Raw genomic sequence first — 23533 nt, forward strand, 5'->3', positions numbered from 1 at the left:
GTAAGCAGTCATTCAGAGTGGTTTGGTGCATAATGGTTCACTGTAGAAACTGGGCAACTCAGAATTCTTCACCGGCAGAAATAAGGGGTTTTATTACTGTCTGATATCACCAGTGTTGACTGAAATTTTAGATGTGATTTTAATGCTAAACTTGTGGTGAATCCAAAAATGTTCTTTAGGGACTATTTTGCCTTACAAGGCCCCCCTGCACTATTTAGGTTTATTGCTATTGCAAAACCAAAAGAAGCATGTTCAGCTTTAACATGTTTTCATTATGAGATATGAGGTCACTATTCTGAAATAAAAATCTTATAACATATTGTATGAACCAAAAACTTGTATTGTGTGTATATTGTGTAACTAAACATGTAAACTATGTAGCTAAAAAACTGCATAGAAGTTATGAGACATTAGAGTATTTTGTTATAAGGGGTCATGAAAGAAGACATTCAATTGGTTTAATCAACTTTCAATCTATATAAATGTTGAGATAGAAAAATCAGTGTTTAAATACTTAATAAAATACTTAATAAAATACTTAAATATCATCTATGCTGCTCAGTGATGCTATTTTACTGTGACTTAAGCCAAGCACAAGTTCAATCTGTCATGTGGTCTATAAAAAAAAAAAAAAATATTAAAAAAATAAAAAAATAAATAAAGACAATCAAGCCTATTTGGTAGCCTACAGTTCCGCCACTGACCAATTGTATAAGTGGGTCATTTTTTTGTACAATAACTTGAAAACTCATTCGATTTTTTTGAAATAAATAAATAAATATATACACACATACAGATGTTATTTTCAGATTCAATATTTTTTTCCAAATAACATTTTGTGTAATGCTTATGTAATTTGACACCTAAGCTGCTCTTCCTCTCCTTGGTAGCAATCCATCTCTGCACTACACCACACAGGTTTTAATTTAATTACTTAATTATTTAATTAAAAAAAAAAAAAAAAATAATTAAAAAAAAAAGTTTAAAAGGTCAAAAGCTCCTTCCATCAAAACAACCCAAACACCTCAGTTTGCACTGGCATCATATGAGGTAGCTTTAAGATACATTAAAACATTTTAAACCCAAACACCATGGAAGGGTTTGTAAACGTTGTTGAGGTTTGAAAGCTTGTTTCACACACACAGCAGCATCTTTGATAATCAGCTTCAACTCATGACCCACAGGCTTATTTCAGCGAGAAAACAAGCAAGTGGGTGTGGCCCGTTTACTGTAATTTTGCTCTAAAAACCATACTGACTTGCAGTTCAAAAGGCACTCATTAATATTCACAATGGAAACAAAAACAAAAATAGGCAAGGAAGCTTTTATAACTTTATTCACTATCACACTAAGCACTCCCATTACAGAGTAAAATCATTTGTTTTTCCCCACTGTAATGTTTCCTGGAGTTTAACAAAGTAGAAAGAATAAAGAGCATGTTCTACAAGGTGTGTGCAAGTCCAAAAGAAAATAAAAGGGGAAAAAGTAAAAATTAAAACAAACAAAAAAAAAAACCCAAAACAAAAAGACAAAAATCACACCCTCAAGTTATGTGCAGGTTCCCCAACCCCAACCCAAAGAAGCCGGAGAGGCAGAAGGACAATCCCATTGGGCTCAATGAAGAGAAGGGGTTCAACGTGTGGGGGACCAACTCACTTTGAGACCTTGACCAGAAGTAACACCCACAGCTTCCCTTATTGGCATGTGCAAGGTACCACTATCATATAGTGGACACGTACTTCAAGTCGAGACCATGACGTTTATCAAATGGTGTCAACAAATAGGAACTCTGACCAAAATGTCTAAATGTTACTTTCATCTCAAGTTTGTTTGTTTTTTTGGCATCATTCAATGGTTTTGTCATGTTGAAGTCGCGATTACAAACCGGCTAAAAAGATACGTGAAGCAAGACTGCCCATCATAGAGGGAAAGGGAGAGAGTGCAGTGGAGAGGAACAAAAACACTTGTAAAAAGGTGAGGGCCGTGTTTTTACACAGGGAGAGGGCTGATGAGCATACGGATAAATTCATTACACAGAGGCTTCAGTACAACCAGTTTTAAATAAACAGCTACGGTCAAAAGGTCCCAGTTACCTGCACCCCCTCCAAATCCCACTTACTCATCCCACTGCCCAACAGGCCTAAGACATCTAAAATGTGGGAGTATGGACCTCTGGTGTCAAGCAGGGTTTAAAGAGACAGATTTCTGGAGCCAATAACCAACCCCCAGTGTGATCATTTATTTTTGTTTTATTACCATCTTTATTTAAACTTTGGGCTCTCTCATTGCTTCAAGTGCCATCTTGTTTTCCCCCACCTCTTGAAACCCCTAGTGCCCCCCCTCCCCCAAAAACCCCTGACCCTGTAGCCCCTGGATGTCTTCTCAGCGAATGGTGTATCTGACATAGGGCACCTCCACATCCTCATCAGTCAGGTCATTGCAGCAGAGTTCAAACACTAGTGCTTTAACATGCTTCCCAAGCTTCTTCTTTGACACCTTGGTCACAATCTCAGTCATCCTGAAAGAGAGGAGGGGGGGGGGGAGAGAGAGAAGGACAGTCTGAGTCAAAACTTATGGCAAAAGTACCCTTGAGCGAGGCACCTAACCCCAAAAGTGCTAACTAGGCACAGACATCGCTGTCCACCACTCCGTGTCCTCACTGCCATGGATAGATAGTAGCAAGATTACTCAAACTACTACTCAAATACTATCCCATAATTGGTTCAAAATGTGCTGCCCTTCAACCAATTAAACCATACTTATTAGCATGTACATTAGATACTCACGGCAGCTCCAGTCTTTCTTTGAGCTTGGCAGCAGGCATGAAGAAAGAGTAAAGCATTGAGACACCCTGAGAGAGCATTGTGATCTCCAGCTTGTGTTCATTCTGAGGAAAGCAAAGAATGAGAGGGACTTAATACACCAAAACTTAGTAGTGCCAATTATCATGAGGCAAGGCTTTGAAACCCCATAACTGCATACCTTGAAGTAGTCCAAAAACTGTCTGAGTGTCATCTCCTCCCCGCTTGGCTGAATACCCTTTACTTCAAAGCGGTCCCATAGTGTCCAGTCAATCTCATAGTACTGTATAAAATAATCATAAATAAGTAAAAGAACATTGACAAACTCCTTACCAGTCACGGATATTGTAACTGAAGAGGATTCAAAGAACATACCTTGTGCTTGGGAGCTGCAATAGGTTCAGAGAAAGCAAAGAAAGGCAGGGCAAGGTTCATGAAGCCGTTCTTGTATGCCTCCAACTTCTTGTGGCCCTGAACGATCTTGAGCAGCTCCAGACACACCAGGCCCACTACAGCAGCTGTTGTTGTGGCTATGGCAGGAATGATCTTACCAGCAATAAGTTTGCTCTGTAGTAGAAATCAAATACAATACCCAATTCAGAAATTAAGTAACCATTTGCTAGTTGAAACCGAGAGCTTCCAGTAAGCAGCTAATAATGAGCGCTTACCTTATGTCTGTCTGCTGGAGGAATGTCATAATTCTCTGCTCGCAGATTGGATGCTGCTACTATGAAGTCCATGTGGAAGTTAGTGTCATCATCCTGAAGAAGAAAAGGTTTAAGTATCAAGCTTACACAATAAAAAAAGCTTTCTAAAACCTGAAGAAAACCACAAAAGACAAAACAAAAAAAACCCTACCTTTTCAAAGTCTATTGAGCAGAGTTTGAACTGGGATGCAGCTTCCACAGCAGGCAGAAGGGTCTTCAGTTCTTCAAGTCTAGAGTCATCTACAATAAAACACATTCAACATATAGTGCTCACTACATTAGTGAACATACAAAATGTCTGGTATAAATCACAGATGCACTGCATTATGGTTCAGCATTGTCTGCATTATCTTTACTAATGACTGAAAAGCTGAAGTTCCTTACCAACAGAAGCATTGGCACTCTGCAGCTCCTGATCAGAGACATGGATTTTAACTCCTGATTTGGGAGTAAACTCTGGTACTTTGATATCCTGCAACAGCTTGGCCAGAGCTGCACGGTCAGTGGAGCCTTGCAAGCCATATGTCAGGGCATACAAGTTGGCTGCAGCCAAAATGTAGTCCATGTGCAGATCCTAAGGATCATGAGAAACACAATAAACAAAAGAAAAATGGTTAGTGCTACTCTGCACGAAAGGCATGGCATGCTTTGAAATTCTAGGTTAGCTCATTATGCAACAAAATAATACTCACAGTGCTCGTGCTAAATTCTAGTGGATGAGGACATCTTTTGGGACCTGACCAGAATGGAGCCCCGGAGCTTGTGAGCTTAAAGAGGAATAAAGAGAAAACAGGATTAAATTAACATTCTTCTCTACAGTAATCATGTCAGACAAAGACGAACAGTACAATAGGGATGGGATATTTTAATAATGGAAAGAATAATTTCAATGGAAATAGAAATGTGTAATTATGAAATGTATTAAACCTCACGACTGCCAGGTACACGCATAAAAGAAAATTACAGAAATAAGTAGACACATCTTACCTGGTCAGGAGGAAAGTTGTGCAGCAACTGGCGGATGTTGTTATTGTATTGGCACTGCCAATGATTGCGGGCCCAGGTTACGCAGTCCTCCCAGTTGCGAGGGCAGTCAGTCACCAGACTCTTATACACTGCTTCAAGGACTTCCAGAGGCTGGGCACCAGGCAGTTTCAGAGTGCGCTCCATGAACTTAGGGTCTCTGAACATGGATCAGTTAACAAAAAACAAATAAGAAATCATTCTATTAATAAAAGCATTATCCAATTTCAGCATCAAGGGCAACTGAAATCATGGCAAAGTAAGAAATATAGATAAAGAAAATGCACAAATGTCTTACGTCAGATACTGCATGGCATTCTCAGCAGGCTGTTTGAAAAGTCCTTCAAACTCGTCACGTGCCCACTAACAAAAAGTAGTAAGAGGAAGCATTTAAACTGAGCACAAAAAGGCCAGCAATAAAACCATGTGTATGCGCACATGCACAAAATCCACAATTAGACTTGAATTAAGGCATAAAACCCTCACCTGGAGTGTGTGTTCAATGGCATTAGGAAAGTTCTTCAAGGTACAAATTGGGATGGATTTCTCTGGGGGATCTTGACTGGAGCTGTAGGACTCTGTGAGGAAGGGGATGACTACCTGTACGTTCCCTTTAGTGCCAAGAGTTCCAGACTCCAGCAACGGCTTCCGGTAGTAAACACATCTACGGTCCATATACATACCTGAGGAAGACGAACAAATTGATCCAGACATGTAACAAGTCACTCCATTGAAAGGGGGGGAAATGTTTTATTTTTTTTCCCCCCAAATAAATGCCAACTAAAAGAAAACTACTGCCATGTGCAACATAAACAACCTTAACATAGCTAAAACACTTGCGTTTAACATTCTCCAAATTAGAATTTTTACTCACGTGCATCAACATTGTCCAGGGCATTAGCCACTCCATCCAAGCTCTCAAAGAAGTCATCATCATAGACTTTCTCTGTGTCAGGGCCGACACGGTTCTGGTGGCCTGTGATACGGACAGATGGATTCATCTGCTTCACGGCAGCAGCAGCAGTCTCACTCTTCATCTTCTGCTCATCAGGAGGAAATGACACATAAGAGCCCATCATCACCTACCGTCACAGTTCCCTGTAGTTCACACTTTCAAAGTAACAGTTCAAAGCCCTATAAAACACTGACTTTCCATTTCACATGAAGCAGGGAAAGCTTCAGGGCATATGTGTACAGCAATGTGTCTCCACATAATCAGAGGAATATCCCCACTCTGGCAGTTCAGCAAAACCAGCTATAACATTACAATTACAATCAAATCCCAAGCACTCCAGCACAGCATCTTATTTTGGATAATAAAAACAACCCACAGGCTATGCACTACAGCTCTAAAGCATTTCTTTGTACATTTACACAAGAGAGCTCTCTCTCAAAACTTAAACTTCTGAGAAAGGTACTGAAGAGACAACTAAATGTATATCTGAACAAATGAAAGCAAAAGTAATTTGTGTAGACAAAAAAAAATTATAAATTAGCAGGACTTGCAAATTAGCACTTGCACTTACCGTGACATCCCATGGCCTGAAGAGGAACTGACGGTTGAGGTTCGATTTTTCTATAGTGTCCATGTCCGTGACAATGACCTCTCCCTCCCCGCTGGCCAGACCCATCATAGCAAAGTTCTTAAGCAGCTCACACCCAATGGCTCCTGCACCAACCTGAAAGTAACCACAGTTACTATAGAGAACTATAGAGAAACAAAAAAAGGTGGCACAGTTTCAGCACTTGTAAGACTGTTGGTGCCTTTATAAAAATGGCCATATGGAAGATGAGAAAACGAGGGCACTGAAAAACATCCAAAGAAAATCTCACCAAAAAATAGCGCTGCTTGGCTAACAGTTCTTGCATTTTGGACCCAAAAACGGCAATCTGTCCATCGTAACGACAGCTTTTCTGAGAAAGGAAAGACAAGTCAGAGTTTTATAAAAAAGTAACAGATGTTTCTCTACTGAAAAGAGTGACAACTGGAACGTATGGCAAAATATTCAGGAATAAAACTTACAGGAGCACAATCCTCCTCTGTGGGAACTGCATCCTCAGCTTCAGGTAAGCACTCCAGAGCATCAAAGTACAGCCACTGCATGATGGGCATGAACTTGCCTGTGCATGCCTGAAATGCAGAGACACGGGGATTAGAAACAGGCTGTGCCAAGCAGACACACTCACACACACTTTGGCATGGTAAAGATACTAGTTTATCACGTTAGACACAATTTTCTCCTGCAGTAGTGCATATAAAACAAGACAATGGAAAATGTTTACCTTCATAACCTCCTGGGCAGCTAGCCCACCGATAAAGGCATTGACTGGGGCCAGGTCTCCTGCGGCTACGTAGGAGAGCTTTTTAAGAAGTCCTTGGTCCAGCTCCTCCTGCTTGGCAGAGCCAGACTGTGCTGCGTTCACCTCAGTGGCCAGAGTCACCAGCTCGTCAGCATCCGACTGCGGTACAGAGCGAACAGAGGACAACACTGCTGAGTCAGTAAGGCACACCGCAGCACACTCAGACTCAAACAGAAGCCAACAGGAAGTGCACCAAACAAGCTTCAATCATGCAGAGTTGTATAAATGATCACATTCTCAATCAATAGAAAACAAATACATAAATGTACTGGGTGACTTTATGAATAGCAGGCTAACCTGATTCCATGGCTTGGGGGAACGACTGTGTTTCTTCTTAAAGGCATGCAGAGCCTGGAAGCCCACGTGTAGCTGGCCGGGACGATCAAACTTGGCAAAATCGGTCAGCAGAAACTCAGGCTCAGATAACGAGGAGGGAAAAGATTTCTGTAAAAAGGGAGAAAACATGAAAAATTAAATGATGGATTTCTTACTATGACCCATGGTCCCTTTTAGTTTATTGTACAATATTAACTGAATTGCACTTACAAAGGCAACTTTCTTAGGCATCTTGACTTGCGTCACAATACCTCCTCTCACATAGTCAGAGAAAGATGTGGTGTCACAGATACTGAAGGTATAGGGTCCTGCAGAAAGACATGGCAATTTTTAACCAGGAGGTTACATCTGTCAAGATAAACCCATTAAAATTCTAGCAGCATTTCAACATTCCACTATGTGCAGGACGTTTCCTGCCATTAGCTATAATTAAACCCCTTCATTATCATAAATTATGCACAGTGTTTTTAAAAATTCACTAACAAGATGTGTTGAGTGGATGCAGACTCACCAAGGGCTTTGATTTCAACTGGCTGGCAGCCGTTAAGCTCGGTCATACCCTGCACCTCTGTGAAGGTGACAAAGTCTCCCGTCTCAAAGCCATGCCTCACCTCATCGAGACAGGTCACAACACCAGCACTGTCCTGTTAACATACAGCCACAAAATCAGTCACTAAACAAACTGAACCTGTAAAGAATGCTTGACAACTTATACAAAAATAATAATAACAAAAAAAAAAAAAAAAAAAAAAAAAAAAAAAAAAAAAAACACACCACACTAATGATACGGCACATATCAGACGAACTATTCCAAAATATGTATGCTGCTTATTGCGTGGCATTAATGAATCAAGCAGTCAGTGGTTACCTTGGTGATCATGGAGATCATGGCACTTAGAGGCTGCTCTCCATTGGTGTCGTATACAATCATCTCATCCCCAAAATCACAGAAAAGTTGCCTGCCCAGAAACAAAACATTGTGTTATGATATAAAAAAAGCCCACAAACACAATGTCATGGTCACACTGATGTCGGACGACTATACAGAAGAACAAAAATTCTTAAGTGCGTTCTGAATAATTTTGGATCATTTCTATTGAGCCATCATGAAAGCTTAAAGGAAAGGCCAACTGTTAAGGTCAAAGTGTAAATCGGCAAAACTGACAAAAAAAAAAAAATGTCAGGAACGCAATCAAATGCATGCTATTCCTCCCACACTCACCCAAACAGTCCACGCGTGTCAGCAATGATCAGTTTGATGCCCTTGCTGTGGCAGAAGTCACCAATGCGGGTTTGCTCATCAAGTGTGGAACCGGTCAACACCACAACCTGAACCAGCACAAATAGACACATTGAAAAACCGTGGATATTTTGTCAGCTAACAACCAGAACGTTCATTTCAAAAGATGGATAAATATATCATTTTGAAATTGATTTGAATACTGCTACACTGATAGTGCCACATTTAACCCTTTATCAAACTGTGTGGTTACTGCTGCACTTCAGTGATTATATGAAAAGTGCTGCTTAAACAGTTAAGCTATGGCCATTTTGCCATTCACAAAAGAATATCCTGATGATTAGACCATCCCCATATGATTTCATATCTTAAAAGCAGATGCAGGGTTTACAATAAATGCACATACATTTAATGAACGAGAAAGTGAAACAAGATTAGCAAATATTAAGCTTTGACCACATCATTCATCAACACTGCTACCACCACATCACAGCCCAAATGTTAGCACAATGCATCCACAATTAGAATCTACCATGAAGCAAGCGGGGTCTACACAGAACTTTGATTAAGAAAGCATTATGCAGTACCTGAAAATCTGTCAGGTAGTCATTGGTGAGATCTCCAGTGTAGGCCGTGACAGGCACGTAGCTGTTAAGTTCTGCCAGCCGCCCTTGACTGACCTCAGCACGGTTCTTTCCAAGGTCTTCTTCACGTAGATAAAACTACAACAAGCAAAACATTTCCATCAGTTTCATATTCCACTTAATAGCTTCCTTCCCTCTGCATGTTTGTTATGCCTGGACAAAATATCCACAACTATTCACAACCACAGACAAGACCCCCTTTCTAACCGTGCTTAGCTCGGTCACTGCCTGTATACAACATATTCTAAACACATTGTGCTTGGTTAAACTACAATTTAGGTGAGAGTTGCTCACTGACCTGTGAGGAGAGGTCTTGCCATTCAGCAACACCCTGGTCATGCAGAGTGACACTCTTGACCCCACCCAAGATGACATTCTTAGCAATCTCCACACCAAGGCCACGCAGTCCTGATATCAGCACATTGGAGCTCTGCATGCGTTTCATTGCATCATGACCCAAAACGTACCTGGTAAACGACAGATTGTTTTATTGACTCCCCCTAACCAACATGTACACCTAATACAACTACACTGGAGCAAGACATACATCAAACAGTTGAAAAAAATAATAATCTGTACGGATTTTGTACTGCAACTTCCACATGTTTTCAAATAGAGCAGAGCTGAACCAAGAACATTTTTCACAAGATGAACCTGATCCTCAGAGACCCGGTTTCAGTCATAATTTAGTTTTATTCAAAACTGCTACATTTAGCCTTAATACAGCAGTACAGTCCCCCCCCTTCTTTCCATCAAAAGTACTGAGGATGTGTCAGGAGGACAAAAATGAACCAAACTATAAAAAATTCAGTGTCAGAACTTACAGCTGTCTGGAGTACAGGCCCTCATCAATTTCAGCATCATTTCCATTCTTAGCCATGCCCTGTGGGAATACAACACAGCAGTTAGTGCACCATATACTGAACTGGCCAAATTAGACTCTGTTACACCAGGCTGCCACCTTCTGCTTCTCTACCCAATCCAAATGGGTTAGCCTTTAGAGTTGCAAACACTGAAATCTGACATTTACCACAGGCTATTTTACCATCTTAAGATTTAACTTTCCCTTACTAAATTACTATGCATTTAGTATTATATTTTAGGAAATCATAAGCATACAGCTCATATAAAGCAAAGAACAACCCTGTTTTTAGCATAGAGCTTGCTGTATAAACATTGCCTAGTTTGCATTGCAACGATCTGCCACCGAGTTATCTATAGATTAACAGCTTTAAAGCACTGTGACCAAATTTAAAAAAACAAAAAAAAAAAACAAAAAAACAAACAAACAATGTATTTATGTGAATTGAATGAAGCTGGCAACATTGACCAGGTCTGCTCACCAAGTCTGGTACTTACGTTAGCTGGTGTGTGGGATAGTTCAGTTCTGACAGAGTTTGAGGAGGAGCAATGGGATCCCGTCTTCGTCTCTGATCCGGACACGCGGCGCTTCTTGGACAGCGGCGAGCTGGACATCTACAGAAAAATCACATCAGACTTAAAGGCTGCTTAGCAACATAAGCCATAATAAAACATGACATTATCTTATGCCATGTTTAGGAACTACCACCACAAAACAGGCACGTTTCACATTTTCATGGTTACTTATTCAGGACAAAACTGAAAAACAATAGGTACAGAGAGCTTCCCAAATACCTCATAAGAAACGTATCAAAGAACGCAATCTCCAATAAAAGTCTGGTTTAGCACTCAAATAACATGTCAGTAACAAAGCTCGTCCAAATTCATTTAATGCATCATGCTAAAAATCAAGGTTAGGTATAAAAAGCGATGACACTAGCAAACAAGGCAGAAAACACACACGCACCACAACACTAAAACGCAAAACCTGATGACAGGATGATGTTTTCAAAATGACCATCCTTATATTTAATGAAAAGGTTACAGAAGGCTAATCGGCTAATCTTAAATCACAAATCTAATCAGATGGCATAGCTTTGAACATCAGCATACTGATCCTGATATCAGCAGTCTTTCCCCCTCCTCCCCATCAAGACTGAAACAGTGCCGAAGGCTTTAACAAACTTGAATTTATCTTCTCAAACGGCGGTGACTATCTAATCTGGGACAAGGCATATTTGCTACATAAATCAGAAAAATCCAGACCTCTACAGATTGGGTTTCAGCACTGGACAGTTCCTAGAATAGAGGGCCATCCCCATGTTGGATAGGCTTTAACTAGGACTAGACTGCCAGCATGAACAAAGCAAGCAGAAATCAGAGTAGAGAAGGAGAAACGGGTGTCAATGTGTGTTTTTTTTTTTTGGGCATATCAGAAAGGTACGGCACAGGCAAAGAGAACAGCAACAAATTAATCAACCAATCATTTAGTGATCAACCACGTTGCCCAGCAAAGTCCATCTAATTTATACATTTGAACTATACAATGACATGATAATGCCAAATGCCTACTCTTGGTCTTCAGAATAACACAAGGACATTTAATCAGTACATGGACTATAACCCGAGCGCACTCGCTTCAACACAGCATGGGCAGGTCCTGCATTTCTGCCGCAAGCTGTAGGTAACCGGTCCGCTATAAATAGCTCGGGGACACAAACGCTTTGTTTATTGCTCCGGCTCGCCCTTTCTGCCGCACAAAAAAACGCTGATTCATTAAAACTGCTCCACTCACTTGAACTTCACGACAGCTGCCCCGCAGCCCGTCTCTCAGCTGCCTTTCATAAACCGGAGAAAATTCAGAGTTGCGCGATCCGGGAATCTATTTATAAAGTCTTACACGGGCGTCTGAGTATCTGCTGATTATCTTTCGACACAACTGGAAATGAGTGGCTTTCGCCTTCGGTCCGGGCGCCACTAGCCAGCTAGCTACAGGGGTAGCGTGCGGCACCGCGCTGTCACCACAGCGGAAAACCCTCGAGCGACAAAACAAGGAGAGGAGAGAGTCAGTCAATGTGTCGATTAGACCAACGATACAGAGATCAGCACAAAAGCAGATTGTGGGAGAAAAGACAGCTACTGTTCATCACGAGGCTAGCTTGGATTAGCTGCCGATTTATTTATTTATTTTTTTAAACCAACAAAAGTGAACATGAAATCTGTCAATCCAGAGTAAAAACATAGTCGCACAGCATTCATTACACCTGCTATAGCGACATTTCTTCTGCTAAACCTCGTAATTTTCATTTTAACGACTCCTGCCGAGCACTTCCTTGTCACAGTGAGACTCTGTGATAATCCGCAGGCTGGCGTTTATTAGCGCTAGCTATAAAAATCAGACATCAGACACGAGCCTGTGTTAAAGTTAACCAGATCGCGGAAAGCTAGCCAGCTGATCGGATTGAACATTAGTGGTTTTGATTTCCGTTTCGCCAATGGACCGATAAAAGCGCTGGCTAAGCTAGCTAGCCCCTTACGTTTGGGATAGCTACATGCAGTTCTGTGCCCCTGGTCTGAGGCCTAGCTCGCTCACTTACAGTAACCGGATTAGCCAGCGACCTGCTGACTGTTAGCCACAATAATGAAAACGAAAGCGTTTCGTTAGCTACAGTTTCCCAGTTAAAGACACCAATCCTCCAGCTATTCCAGGTGGCCTACTCCGAGCCATCCGCGAGACCGAGCTGCATCTCAATGAGCGGCGGCGGCGGCGGCAGCAGCAGCAGCACCGCAGCCGGAGAAATCAGCACACAAGCGAATAAATGAAGAGGCTGGACTGAGGGGTCCTATTAGCGAGGTGGGCTGTGGAGTTACGAGGTTTCGCTCTTACCAATAACCCTTCTCTGTCCACTCTCTCAGTGTCGGCAAACCGCTCCCTCGTGCGAAACAAACTTCAAACGTCGACAGAGCGAATCGCGGGCAGGTGAATCAGATTACGGAGAGGGGGAGAAAGGGGAGAAGCGACAAAGCGCGACGGTCCCGCTGCCTTAGGAGACGCTGTGAGGAAAAGCACCCCCTCGCTATCCTGCCGAGTCACTGTGGTCCGCCCTGCGCCCCGCACTCGCAGCCTTCAGGGTTTCGCTACAGCGCACGGAACAAAACCAAAATGGCAGCTGCAGCGCAGGGGCGGAGCTGCTCATATATTCAACAGGAAAAGGAGGACTCAGCGCTTGCCGGCCAGCCGTTCACTCATTGGCCATCAGTTCGGAACCTGCGGAAATACCCGCCTCTGAAAGTGCAGACACTCGTACACACCGGGAGCTGCACACTGTCCTACAAAAAGTAGGAAAGTAGAGAGGCTGATAATCTGCTGGCACCACAGACTGATTGCTGGGAGTTCACGTGAGAACCTCTGGGAGTTTGTGCATGTGTGTGTGTGCGCGCGCGCGCGAGAGAGAGAGAGAACAAGCAGGGGTTAGGCTATTTTATTACTGATGGAGAACAAAAGCAGTCGACCAGACCAACACACTCAGACTACTGCAGAGTAGTAGTGACCTGGAGACCCCCCCCCCAAAAAAAGCATTATTTAAAAAAAAAAGCATTAGCACAGCATTAGTAAAGCATAAAGCAGCTCCACTAAAGCCCTCTACTAAAAAGATACACACAAATCAAAATTACACACAAAACAGAAACAGTAGACACTAAACCCAGAACAACTAATTACAATACATCTATCAAACACAGACATGCCAAGTAGATTCTCCCTGCATTTTAACTGTCCATTTATTTATTCATGGCTGTTGTGCTACATTCCCATGTATCGAAAAGCTTTGCAAGTTTCATCCTTATGGTTATACCGTCGGTCAAAGTTTTTTTTTTTTTTTAATAAATACTAAAAGCACGCTAGAGCACGTTTTAGAGTCAGTGCTAATATATTTAAGTATTTGCTCAAAGAGAACTGACTTTAGCCCTAATGGCACTGAACAAAATTGGATTGGCCCATGTGGCCCATGCTGACATAAGCTTTTTCAAAGTCTCAAATGCTTACCTTAACAAGTTCAACTTTTCAACAAGGCTCTCTCTTGATTCAGTTTAGGACTGTGACCAGCAATTAAATCCAGTAATGAAACCTAGATTTTAATTATTAATAAAAATGTCTCGAAGAGCTCTAAACACTTACTGCAGGTCAAACAGCAGTCCCTAAATAAATGAATACAAACCCCAGATTGAGCTAAAGAATAAAGATGAATAACAACATATTTAATGGTCACAAAGTGATAGCAGCTCAAATTGGCAGTATAAGGTTAACCTTTTCATCTGGGGTTTGATCTGCAGTATTAAACAGGCATATGGGAGATGTGGGAAATGGGGAGCCCCCCCCCCCATACCTGCAGATGCAAATACAAAACATTTATAAGAGACGTAAATTGGGACAACATCAACATAGACTACCCTAAACATTAAATTCCAGAGGAGCAGAACAATACACATCAAGTATTGGTCAAACCTCAACATCTGCCCAATGTTGATTCTTTAAAGAGTTAAGCCTACTAGAGCTTAGACTAAAATGTGACCCAAAACAGCTGCTCAGAAAATAGTACAATAGAAGAGTGTGCAGTCAATCCATAAAACAGGTGTTATGTTTGCAAATCCCTAATAAGCTACATTTGGGTAAATGTGAAGCCACACATGTTTAAGAATGAATTGGATTTTTTTTTTTAAACACTAGACTGACGACTACTATAGCAAAGTTGCACATTTAGCTATATAAAGAGTTGTGCATTGCCTCAATCCTGGTCTCGCATCAACCCTAATATAAACACACACCTGATCCAGGTAAAGACAGCCTTAAGGGCATCTAAATATTGGATGTATCAGACGTGTTAAATCTGAACACTTCAATGTGGCGGAGCTACAGTTTCAGGAATGACCATTCCTGCTCTACTCAACACAAAAAGCAACACGATACAGCACGGTCAAATGTTCAGTTTCATTCAGGGAGCTATGTACTCCTATGATTTAAAAAATTAATTCATATTTCTATTGAAAACACATCTAATGTCTCCCAAGTTTGTTTTATTCACTAAACAAATGTAAGACTGGACCACTTCACAAAAACTTTACTACTGACAATCTGTCCCATAGAGAGGTTTCCTTGCTCTGTTCATGCAAACTGAGAGTAACTACTGAACTTTTAGGACATATATGCATTAAAAGAGCTTAGATACAACTGAATAGTTTCAGAGGGGGATAAAAACTGTTAGTTAAACTCTAAACTAGGAGAAATACTGATCAACATTACTTAAGCTGTTTTATAAGATATTGTGCACTGACTTGCCTTGGCATCAGTTAATGCCAAGATGGCTTGTTTGATTTCACCAACACTTTTATACAACATACCAACATTAGAGAAATATGTTTAAGCAAGCAGCCTACTTTCACCATGTAAAGAAAATTTTTTTTTTCCCAATGACAAGAATGAATGACTGGGGTTTTAAAGGCAAGAATCCCACAAAACAAAAGAAACTGATACCACATGACAACTGCATGTGAAATTAGTCTAAGCATTTTCTTGTTTTATTTGCGAGCATATAAGTTGCTCTAAAGACTCCTTCCAGAATCCAGTTTGCACAACCACCTAACTGTCTCTGGTGGGTTTCAGCAAGCCTGAACCTAAAATTCACAGCTTCATCAAACCTGCCCTCAGTGCAAAAACGAAAGACTACATGATGAGTGGTTTTGACTCCCAACAAAGCATTTGATGGCTTCACACTCTAGAAATAATATGAAATACATAAAGCGAATAAACGTTGGGGGGAGGGGGTGATGCCTTGTGACAAAGGCCCAAGAGGGCCGTTTATTCTTGGTTGTGTGGGGGAATTGAGGCCAAGACTGGAGCTCACACTCTCTCGCTGTTACCGGCTTTCTCCCCCCGAGTAAACGATATGTGCAACTTCCACACCTCACACCTCACACCGCTGCTCTGCACAGGTATCCCCAGCATCTGCGCGTTAATGGGCGAATATTGATTCGCTCGTTGTGAACTGCCAAGCCAGAGAGCCAGCTCTGCCACTTAGGAAGACAAAATAAACAGCGGCGTGCTAGCCTTGGAGCTAGCTACTGTAGTCGAAAAATGGGCGACACATTTAGCTTGCTATCTACCACAATATCAGACCACCAGCACAAACCAGTGGCGCGAATGATGGCAATAATGTGTAGCACGGCTGGTTGCTTATCTCTAAGAATACAGTCAATGGTGCAATCCTGCTGACTCTTTCCCCCCCTCCAACGTTTATCCAATTTCATTCACATTCCGCTGATTAAAATAACCCTAACCGATGTAGCTTTAGCTCCCGTAGACCAGAAGAGACACCCGGTGGCTAACCATTTAGATAGCTAAGACTCACTGGGTTGCTGGAGAAATTCGCAGCGCTAGCTAACCGAGCTAATAGCTGCCAAACGATGCGCGAGCGCAACAAGGGAAGCAAAGCATGCCTTGCAGTAGCCTGTTAGCTATAGCTGAACAGCTACATGTAGTACAGCGGGCTCCACAGTCAGTACTGAAGCCTTCGTCACTAAAAAAAAAGACTTACTGGGTAAGCTTAGCCTACTTATCCACCTCAGAAAGTATAGATATCTAGATGTTCACCACAAATCATAATACAGGAGTTGTCAACTTAGTTCTAGAGAATGACTTTAGCTAGCTAGATAGCTAAGTTAAAGGATCTTAATCCTGGAGACACAGAATAATGCACTGCCCTGTGGAAACAGTGGGCTAGGGTTCAAAACAGGTAGCTAGCTAGCCAGCTAAGTAACGCTACGTACATTTACAGGCAAGTCTCTGAAGCACGTACTTACTGAGGTAGCTAGCTAGCTAGTTGGTTAGTTAGTTAGCGCGCTAGCTAGCTAACTAGCAAGCGAGCAAGATGCCCAGATCTATTCTTATGTACGCGTTAGCTAGCTAGTTAGCATTAGCCAGGCACATAAGTATGCAGAACTCACCACATCCGATATTACCGGGGCCTTTCCACGGTACTGAACACAGAAATACTTTTCAGGCGACAAAAAGGCAAAAACAACTAGTCGAACCGTTAAAGGATCAATGTATCGAAGAGGCGGGAGCTCCTAGACTTTCCAATCTGAGAAGACGGACTGACGCCTGACCGGCCACCGACCGCACCGTTACCGCTACCGTTAACAGCTCTGAGCGCGAGAAGGGCTCACTTCTATTCTTCAGTTGTTCACGAGCGGAGCAGCAACATGTGCAGAGTTTGAGTCAGGAGCGGCAGACTGTACGAGGTGTCCGCACGAAGCACACGTCGATTTATCACTCAACGGGCGTCGATATCTTCAAAAGCGCGAATTCTACAGGTTATATTAGAGTCAAGAAATGAGACTGCACCTGTTTTACATTAAAAACGTGGTGTAAAAGGGCTCAAATATTTCTGGAACTATTGCAAACACCCCCGCGTGTCTTGAAATAAGCTCGCCCGTAGTCCCGTAGTTTGCATTGGCGCTATGCACGGCGGGAAACGCAGTGCGAGAAAGCTCCATTTTTGAGTTTGTTTGTTGTGTAATGTTGACTTCTGCAGCCCCTCGGAAGCTTGTACAAACCCAGATGGTTGTAAACACGACTTCACATGCGGTGAAAGACACACCCACAGCGCCAAAACCGAACGTATGGCACATCCAGCGTTTTCCTTGCCATATTAGAGCGCAGATGGAGCACGAAGAGGCACCTCTAATGTACCTTTGTGCAGTTTGGCCGGTCAGTGTCATTTGGGAATAATCTGCTGCTCATTCAGGACGTGTCAGTTTCCTGACGATGATTTGGATGCTATGAGGCTGCACTGGGCCCTTAAACTATATGTATTTCATATATGTACATGTTTCATACATTAAAATAGACATGCGCTGCTGGTGCGTAAAAATGTTGGTGGTGTGTGGGGGGGTCCTGAATTGGCCCACTCGGTATTACCAAATTTGCTAAGTCTACTTTTTTTTTTTTTGCACACTTTAAAATCTTGTCAGTAGCATGTTTAAGAAAAACAGCTTTAAAGCCTAAGATTGCGTCCAGAAGCACAAACTACTATATGATACATAGACATGGGTTCAGTACTGATGGTGTGTGGTTTGGGACGCAGGCAACGTGGGGACGAAGTCTTGTCAAGTCAGGAACAGCACACAAAATAATGCCAATATGATACAGTCTACCTTTTTTTTTTTATTGAATTCTTGGCAGAAAGAGTGCAAAAGTAGCTTGGAAGAGTATTTATTCACATCACCAAGACAAAATAGTCGTAAAGAGGACGTTAGAGGTACAGAACACAGAAGCGAGGCTGGTACACTTAGAAATTCCTTTCCGTTTTGGGGAAGAGTATAATACATAACTATACAGCTCATAAAATTACAATGGTATTATATCTGATATTTATAATAACGAAATAAAGCGGGAGAAAAGGAAACATTGACCAAACGTGTAGGATGTACGAACATCACAGGAAACAAAGGAGGAGGGTTGTCTTGGTTAGCTTCCTGAAGTTAGCCTGATTCTACTACTGATTAGGACGCACATTATACAGTTTTTAAAAACAGTGGTTCGTGTTACGACTTATAATAACAGAGAGAGAAAGAGTAGAAAGACATGCATAAAAGGTCTGTGTAGAACGAGCTGTACAAAATGAAGAATAAACTGACATGTATTTCATCGGATATTGCAAATAGGCCACGAAATCTTCAGCCTGGACCTACAAAATAGTCCTTTCGCCTTACAGTAGTCTGTTGCGCCCCCACGTGGTTCATTTCATTACCAGTGCCTTAAAAGAAGGACCAGCAGCTGATCCTGCATCACTGGTGCTCTGCTGCAACCTCAGTGTAACCTCAAAAGTATGGTCTCGAATGGATAAAGTACACTAAAAAATATAAATACGTTAAGAAGAATATATCATCATGTTTTACACATGTCCTGTATGAGGTTAAAGGTTACGTTAGACTGTACAAGTCTATATGGGTGTTGCATTCACAAGCTTTGCAGTGATTGTACGATTCTGAACTCGTTTGTGGAGATGATCAGCCTTTGCTACCAGAATAAAAGTATTTACAGCTGTTGGTATGTGGTTGTAGGTCGGAACATGCACACAAAAGGACGTTACACTGTAATTTTGTGTTAGTAACAGTCCCCAGAGCCTCAAACATGTAATTGTCCCTTTCTGCTCGGAGCAACCTTCCCCACAAACGCAGCTGCACATGACTCAACAAAATGCTAAGAAAACAAAGCTATTCCATCATTTGGATTTGAGTGTGCTCCCACCCACAATACATAAATAAATAAATAAATAAATAAATAAATAAAACTGTGGACAGCCTCAAAATATTAGCTGCTACTTTGAGATCCATGACTTATATTTAAAGGAATGCTCCAGTGCTTTTCAGCCTAATATCCATCCACCGCATCTGTGGCACACGGTCCATTAGCAGGGACAACCCATTTAGTGTGTTTCTTTGCAGAAAACAGTTAAAAAACAGTAGACTGACAACCCATTTGATGGGAAGGTATTTCTGCATCTGGTCATTGATTTCTATAATATACTACTGTTCAAAAGTTTGGAATCACTTGTTATATAGATAAGCCGTGTTATTGTATATACAAGTCATTTTGGAATCATCTACAGCTCAGTCTGGACATGGCCTAATATTTTTCATTGCAGCTCCCTATCAATTATTTGAAAGTGGGGGTTCTTTATTGGGCCTCTCACATAAGTACTGACCCGACGATACACCCATGACAGCCCCTTTCTTATTTATAATACATCTCATCTATAGTAATCATTTTAGGCCCATATCCTGTTTTTTCTTGTCCACTTTAAAAGCAGGTCCTGGGCTCCCCTACAGTGCAATTCACACTTCGAGCCCCCACTAAAGGACACACATTTCTGAGGGAACCATCACTGAAAGTGAAAGAAGCATGTGGACTGATGCAAGTAGAGTAATATTACAGAATTTTACACAAATATGACTCGGGTTTCACAGTCTTCCACAGTTCTTACATGCATTACCCTGCCCGCTTCCCCAGTTTCTGGCATGCTGTTCCTGGAGTAGCAACGATAATGGTGCTACTCTGCCTATTACAGGTCAGTGGAGCATCACAATCATTTTAGCTGTTATTTTAAGCTTAAGATGCTACATAATGCTGCTTTATGTTTATGTAGCTTTATGTTTCAAATCATTCATTTTTACACGGTTTTCCCAATTCATCTAAACTTAGGTTTAAACTTGACATGACTGTTTCATGTTACTATACCCTTATTAATCGTATATTTAAATGAGCTCTATTCTGATTGGTGGTCCTGTGCCTGGACACTCAGAGCTGAAACACTCCGGAGAACTGCAATATGAATAGGTGCGGCTAAATGGTGGAAATAGGCGGAGATCTGTAAATGAGCTGGTTGTTGCGACATTAGAGAAACAGTGAATTCCAAAGCTGTTTTTACAGCTTAGTGTCCATATACAGACTGTACGGAATGGGGAGTGAATGGTGTGTTCGAAAACTTGAATAATGATTACATGCTACTTCAAACTTTATTTAACATCAGTTTAAATAAAGCAGGGGAACTCCAGTTTTCCACGATTGAAACCCTTTAAAACAGATCCTTTAATATTTGTGAGTCACAATCTATACAACCTCCTTATTTGGTCAGTGGTGTGGCCGTCAGTAAATTATGATGTATAATAACTGTGATCCTATCAGGTGGGTCAAACGTAAAGATTCAGGTTTATATGAGATGGTAGAGAGTGGAGTGGCATGCACTTAAAATATAAACTTGATGGCCGTGACATTTTTTATTGCATTTCATTGCTGTTTACACCTGGTCACTTCATGTATCTTGAATATCAAGATTATATCTGGATTATATCTGGATAAGGCCAAGCCACAAGCCACCGCAAGTGTAAACGCATCATTGAAACCACTACAGGAAGCAGTCTGAGACACAATGGAGCCACATGATATAGCAGTGTAAATGCATCCGTCTCTCCAACACTCATTCGTCGACCGAAACCCCTCCCAGTACAACCAAAACACCAATAATAACTGTCATGCAACAAGTGGATTTGCATATTCCAGTCCACATTCAATCAGATTTCAGTCTGACTAACCAGAGACGCATTTGACTACCATGTGTAAATGCATGTGGATGAAATCTTATCAAGATACAATCCCATGAAGTGATCAAGTGTAAACAGGGTCCTAGTTATGCCACATATTTTATTAAAATAAATGTTACATTGTTACATGTTACAAGTGTAATTTGTAGGATTTAGTCTTAATGTTTGAATAATTCCTTAATGTATATCTATATAGTTTTCAGTATCGGCAGACATGTACGCAACAAAAAATATTGAATATTGACATATGTCCCTCAATTTCCATATCGGTACATCCCTACCTGAAACCGTGTTGGCTTTTATATTATAAAAACACTGGTCTCAAACCTTTGAACAGTGGTGCAAATGTGTTGTGAGTCGACAGTTTTTTGTCCCTGTGCTAATTATCAAGAAATGAGTCGACTGTGCTCTACTAATGCGGTACACAGAGATCAGGAGAACACTGGAGTATTCGTTTAAGTATCTCCTATGGTTTACCTACTGTGATTTATCCCTGTGCTCATGCAGGCTTCATAAACCCCTCCCCGACGCCCCTCCCCTTGGCGACTGATCCTGTCTCATTGCACTTCTTTGCCCATCTCGCTCGTCCTGGTCAGTGGCTGGTTGATTGTGCACCTGGATGTGGGTGGGTGGTGATGGAGGTGGATAGGAGGGAGGAGGGATGGATAGGTGTGGCAGAGAGGGCATGGATGGCCGGGGTGTGGTGGGAAGAGGAGGCAGGGTGGAATGATGTTGGTAGGAGCGAGTACGGGTCGAGGGAGAAGAGTGGGCACTTTTGGCCCTTGGAAGGGTCTCGGGACAGTCGCTTATCTGCTCCAACAGCGAGGGCATGTCGCCTTCGATCTTCTCGAGCACGGCCGCCATTTGCTTTTCTATTTGCTCGATCACGCTGTCCATCTGCCAGTCAGAACTGACCCCTCCAGCTTGATCTAGACCACTGTACATTGCTCCGCTGCCCACAGAGTAGGGAGAGCAGCATGAACTGCCATAGGAAGTTCCATGGCTAAGCTCTTTCTGTTCTTGCACGTATACGGTCTTGTTGCGGCCCAAACTGGAAGAGCCTAAAGCCCCATATGGGCAATGTACCTGTTTTCCAGACTGACCTGACTGACTAGACCTGTCTGTTCTGCCTCCTTCCCTGTCCCTGGCCCTCGGACTCGTCCCCACTGGCCTCTCTGCTACTGCCTCTGGAAGCTGGGTCTGACACCAGCTGCTTGGAGACATCTCCTGCTGCTTTCTAGCTACCTCTGACTTCTCCTCAGCTTTTTCCCCCGACTGTTCCTTCTCCATAGTCATCGCTGGACTGCTGGGTTTGGCACCAGGACCTGAGCCATGGTCTAGGGAGAGGTTAGCTGCCATTTTGCGACGGTTCGGGTTATCGGGGGAAGATGTGACTTTCTTTTCTGCAGTACCAGCAGTGGATGTTTCTTTCTCTGAGGTGTCTTTGTTTCCTTGACAGTCAGGTTTGCCGGGCTCAGTGTTTTTGGTGAGTTTTTGGCTTGCCTCTGGTGCAGGTCTGTCTTGGCCTAAAGCAGTCGCCATTTTGCGAGAGACATCCCCGGCCACTTTCTTTTCCTCTCCTTTGCCCTGCTCCTGCCTTTGTGTTTGGGTTGAGGAGCTTGTTTGGGTGAAGGGCTTCACTGGTTCAGAGAGTGAAGGAGTAATTACTTGTTCTTTCTCTTCTTGTGTCTTTTTTTCCTCAACAGCCGACTGAGCGGCCACTTGTTCTTTCGCCTCCTGTCCTTTCCATTCTTGATCCTCAACCGGTCTGTTTTCCACTGTGATCTCATTGGATGCACTCACAGATTCAGTGCAGACACCCTTACTCTCGACTTCATCAGCTTTCACCCCCTCCCCCTGACCCTCCGAAGCCCCTTCCGTAGACCCCATCTCGGAGGCACGAAGGCGCTGCATGAACGTGGTGACTCTGATTGCTTTCTAGAAAATAGAGAAGTCAATATAAAGAACAGTGAGCTTCCCTTCAGTTCATGACTCATGACTTTAGACTAGGGCTGCACAATATATTGATTCAGCATTTATAGATTATATAGATTTTGTGCAGCCCTACTTCAGACTACAATGCACTTCATCACTTGGTTATTGGAGTATTCATCATCCTAGATTGCAATAGATAAAGTGTGAAGGTTGTTTTCAACAGCTGGGTATAAGTTTCTTTCTCTGTATTAATGAGCACAAACTGAAAGGAGTAATGCATGAAATTTACCTGACTCAGCTGTAGACATAATTTCCCCATTAATACAATACAGTGCCATACAAAAGTCATATACTGCCCTTCATCTGTTTCATTTTAAGCCAGTTATTATTTTTGTCAGCATGCAAAAACAAACAAAAATGATTTAACAAAATCAATACACAGAAAATCATTTTACCTTCATTACA

General features: G+C 42.1%; 2 protein-coding genes across 4 annotated transcripts in view; both read right to left on the reverse strand.

The window, feature by feature from the left end:
* Positions 1-1319: 1319 nt before the first annotated feature.
* Positions 1320-17196, reverse strand: uba1 (ubiquitin-like modifier activating enzyme 1). Of its 3 annotated transcripts, none has more exons than XM_072696783.1 (26): positions 16973-17196; positions 10472-10588; positions 9937-9995; positions 9411-9579; positions 9056-9190; positions 8451-8557; positions 8097-8187; positions 7740-7872; positions 7439-7536; positions 7190-7336; positions 6815-6991; positions 6555-6662; positions 6365-6445; positions 6058-6210; positions 5406-5571; positions 5018-5214; positions 4830-4894; positions 4496-4691; positions 4201-4275; positions 3893-4082; positions 3660-3748; positions 3470-3562; positions 3177-3368; positions 2983-3084; positions 2787-2887; positions 1320-2518 (listed from the first exon to the last, which is right to left on the reverse strand). In XM_072696783.1, exons 2-26 carry the CDS (start codon positions 10586-10588, stop codon positions 2383-2385), a joined length of 3177 nt encoding a protein of 1058 aa, XP_072552884.1. In that variant the 5' UTR covers positions 16973-17196; the 3' UTR covers positions 1320-2382. The 3 variants fall into 3 exon arrangements, with proteins under 3 accessions (XP_072552884.1, XP_072552883.1, XP_072552885.1); XM_072696782.1 differs by lacking the exon at positions 16973-17196 and adding an exon at positions 12861-13136; XM_072696784.1 differs by lacking the exon at positions 16973-17196 and adding an exon at positions 12571-12595.
* A 995-nt stretch (positions 17197-18191) lies between these two features.
* Positions 18192-23533, reverse strand: part of camkvl (CaM kinase-like vesicle-associated, like) — a 50771-nt gene continuing 45429 nt past the window's right edge. The window contains exon 11 of the mRNA XM_072697312.1: positions 18192-23071. Coding sequence (XP_072553413.1) covers positions 21644-23071 — 1428 coding nt within the window. The 3' untranslated portion in view covers positions 18192-21643. The remainder of the gene's footprint in view (positions 23072-23533) is intronic.

This window comes from Salminus brasiliensis, chromosome 14 (assembly GCF_030463535.1).
Source record: "Salminus brasiliensis chromosome 14, fSalBra1.hap2, whole genome shotgun sequence".
Taxonomy (NCBI): domain Eukaryota; kingdom Metazoa; phylum Chordata; class Actinopteri; order Characiformes; family Bryconidae; genus Salminus; species Salminus brasiliensis.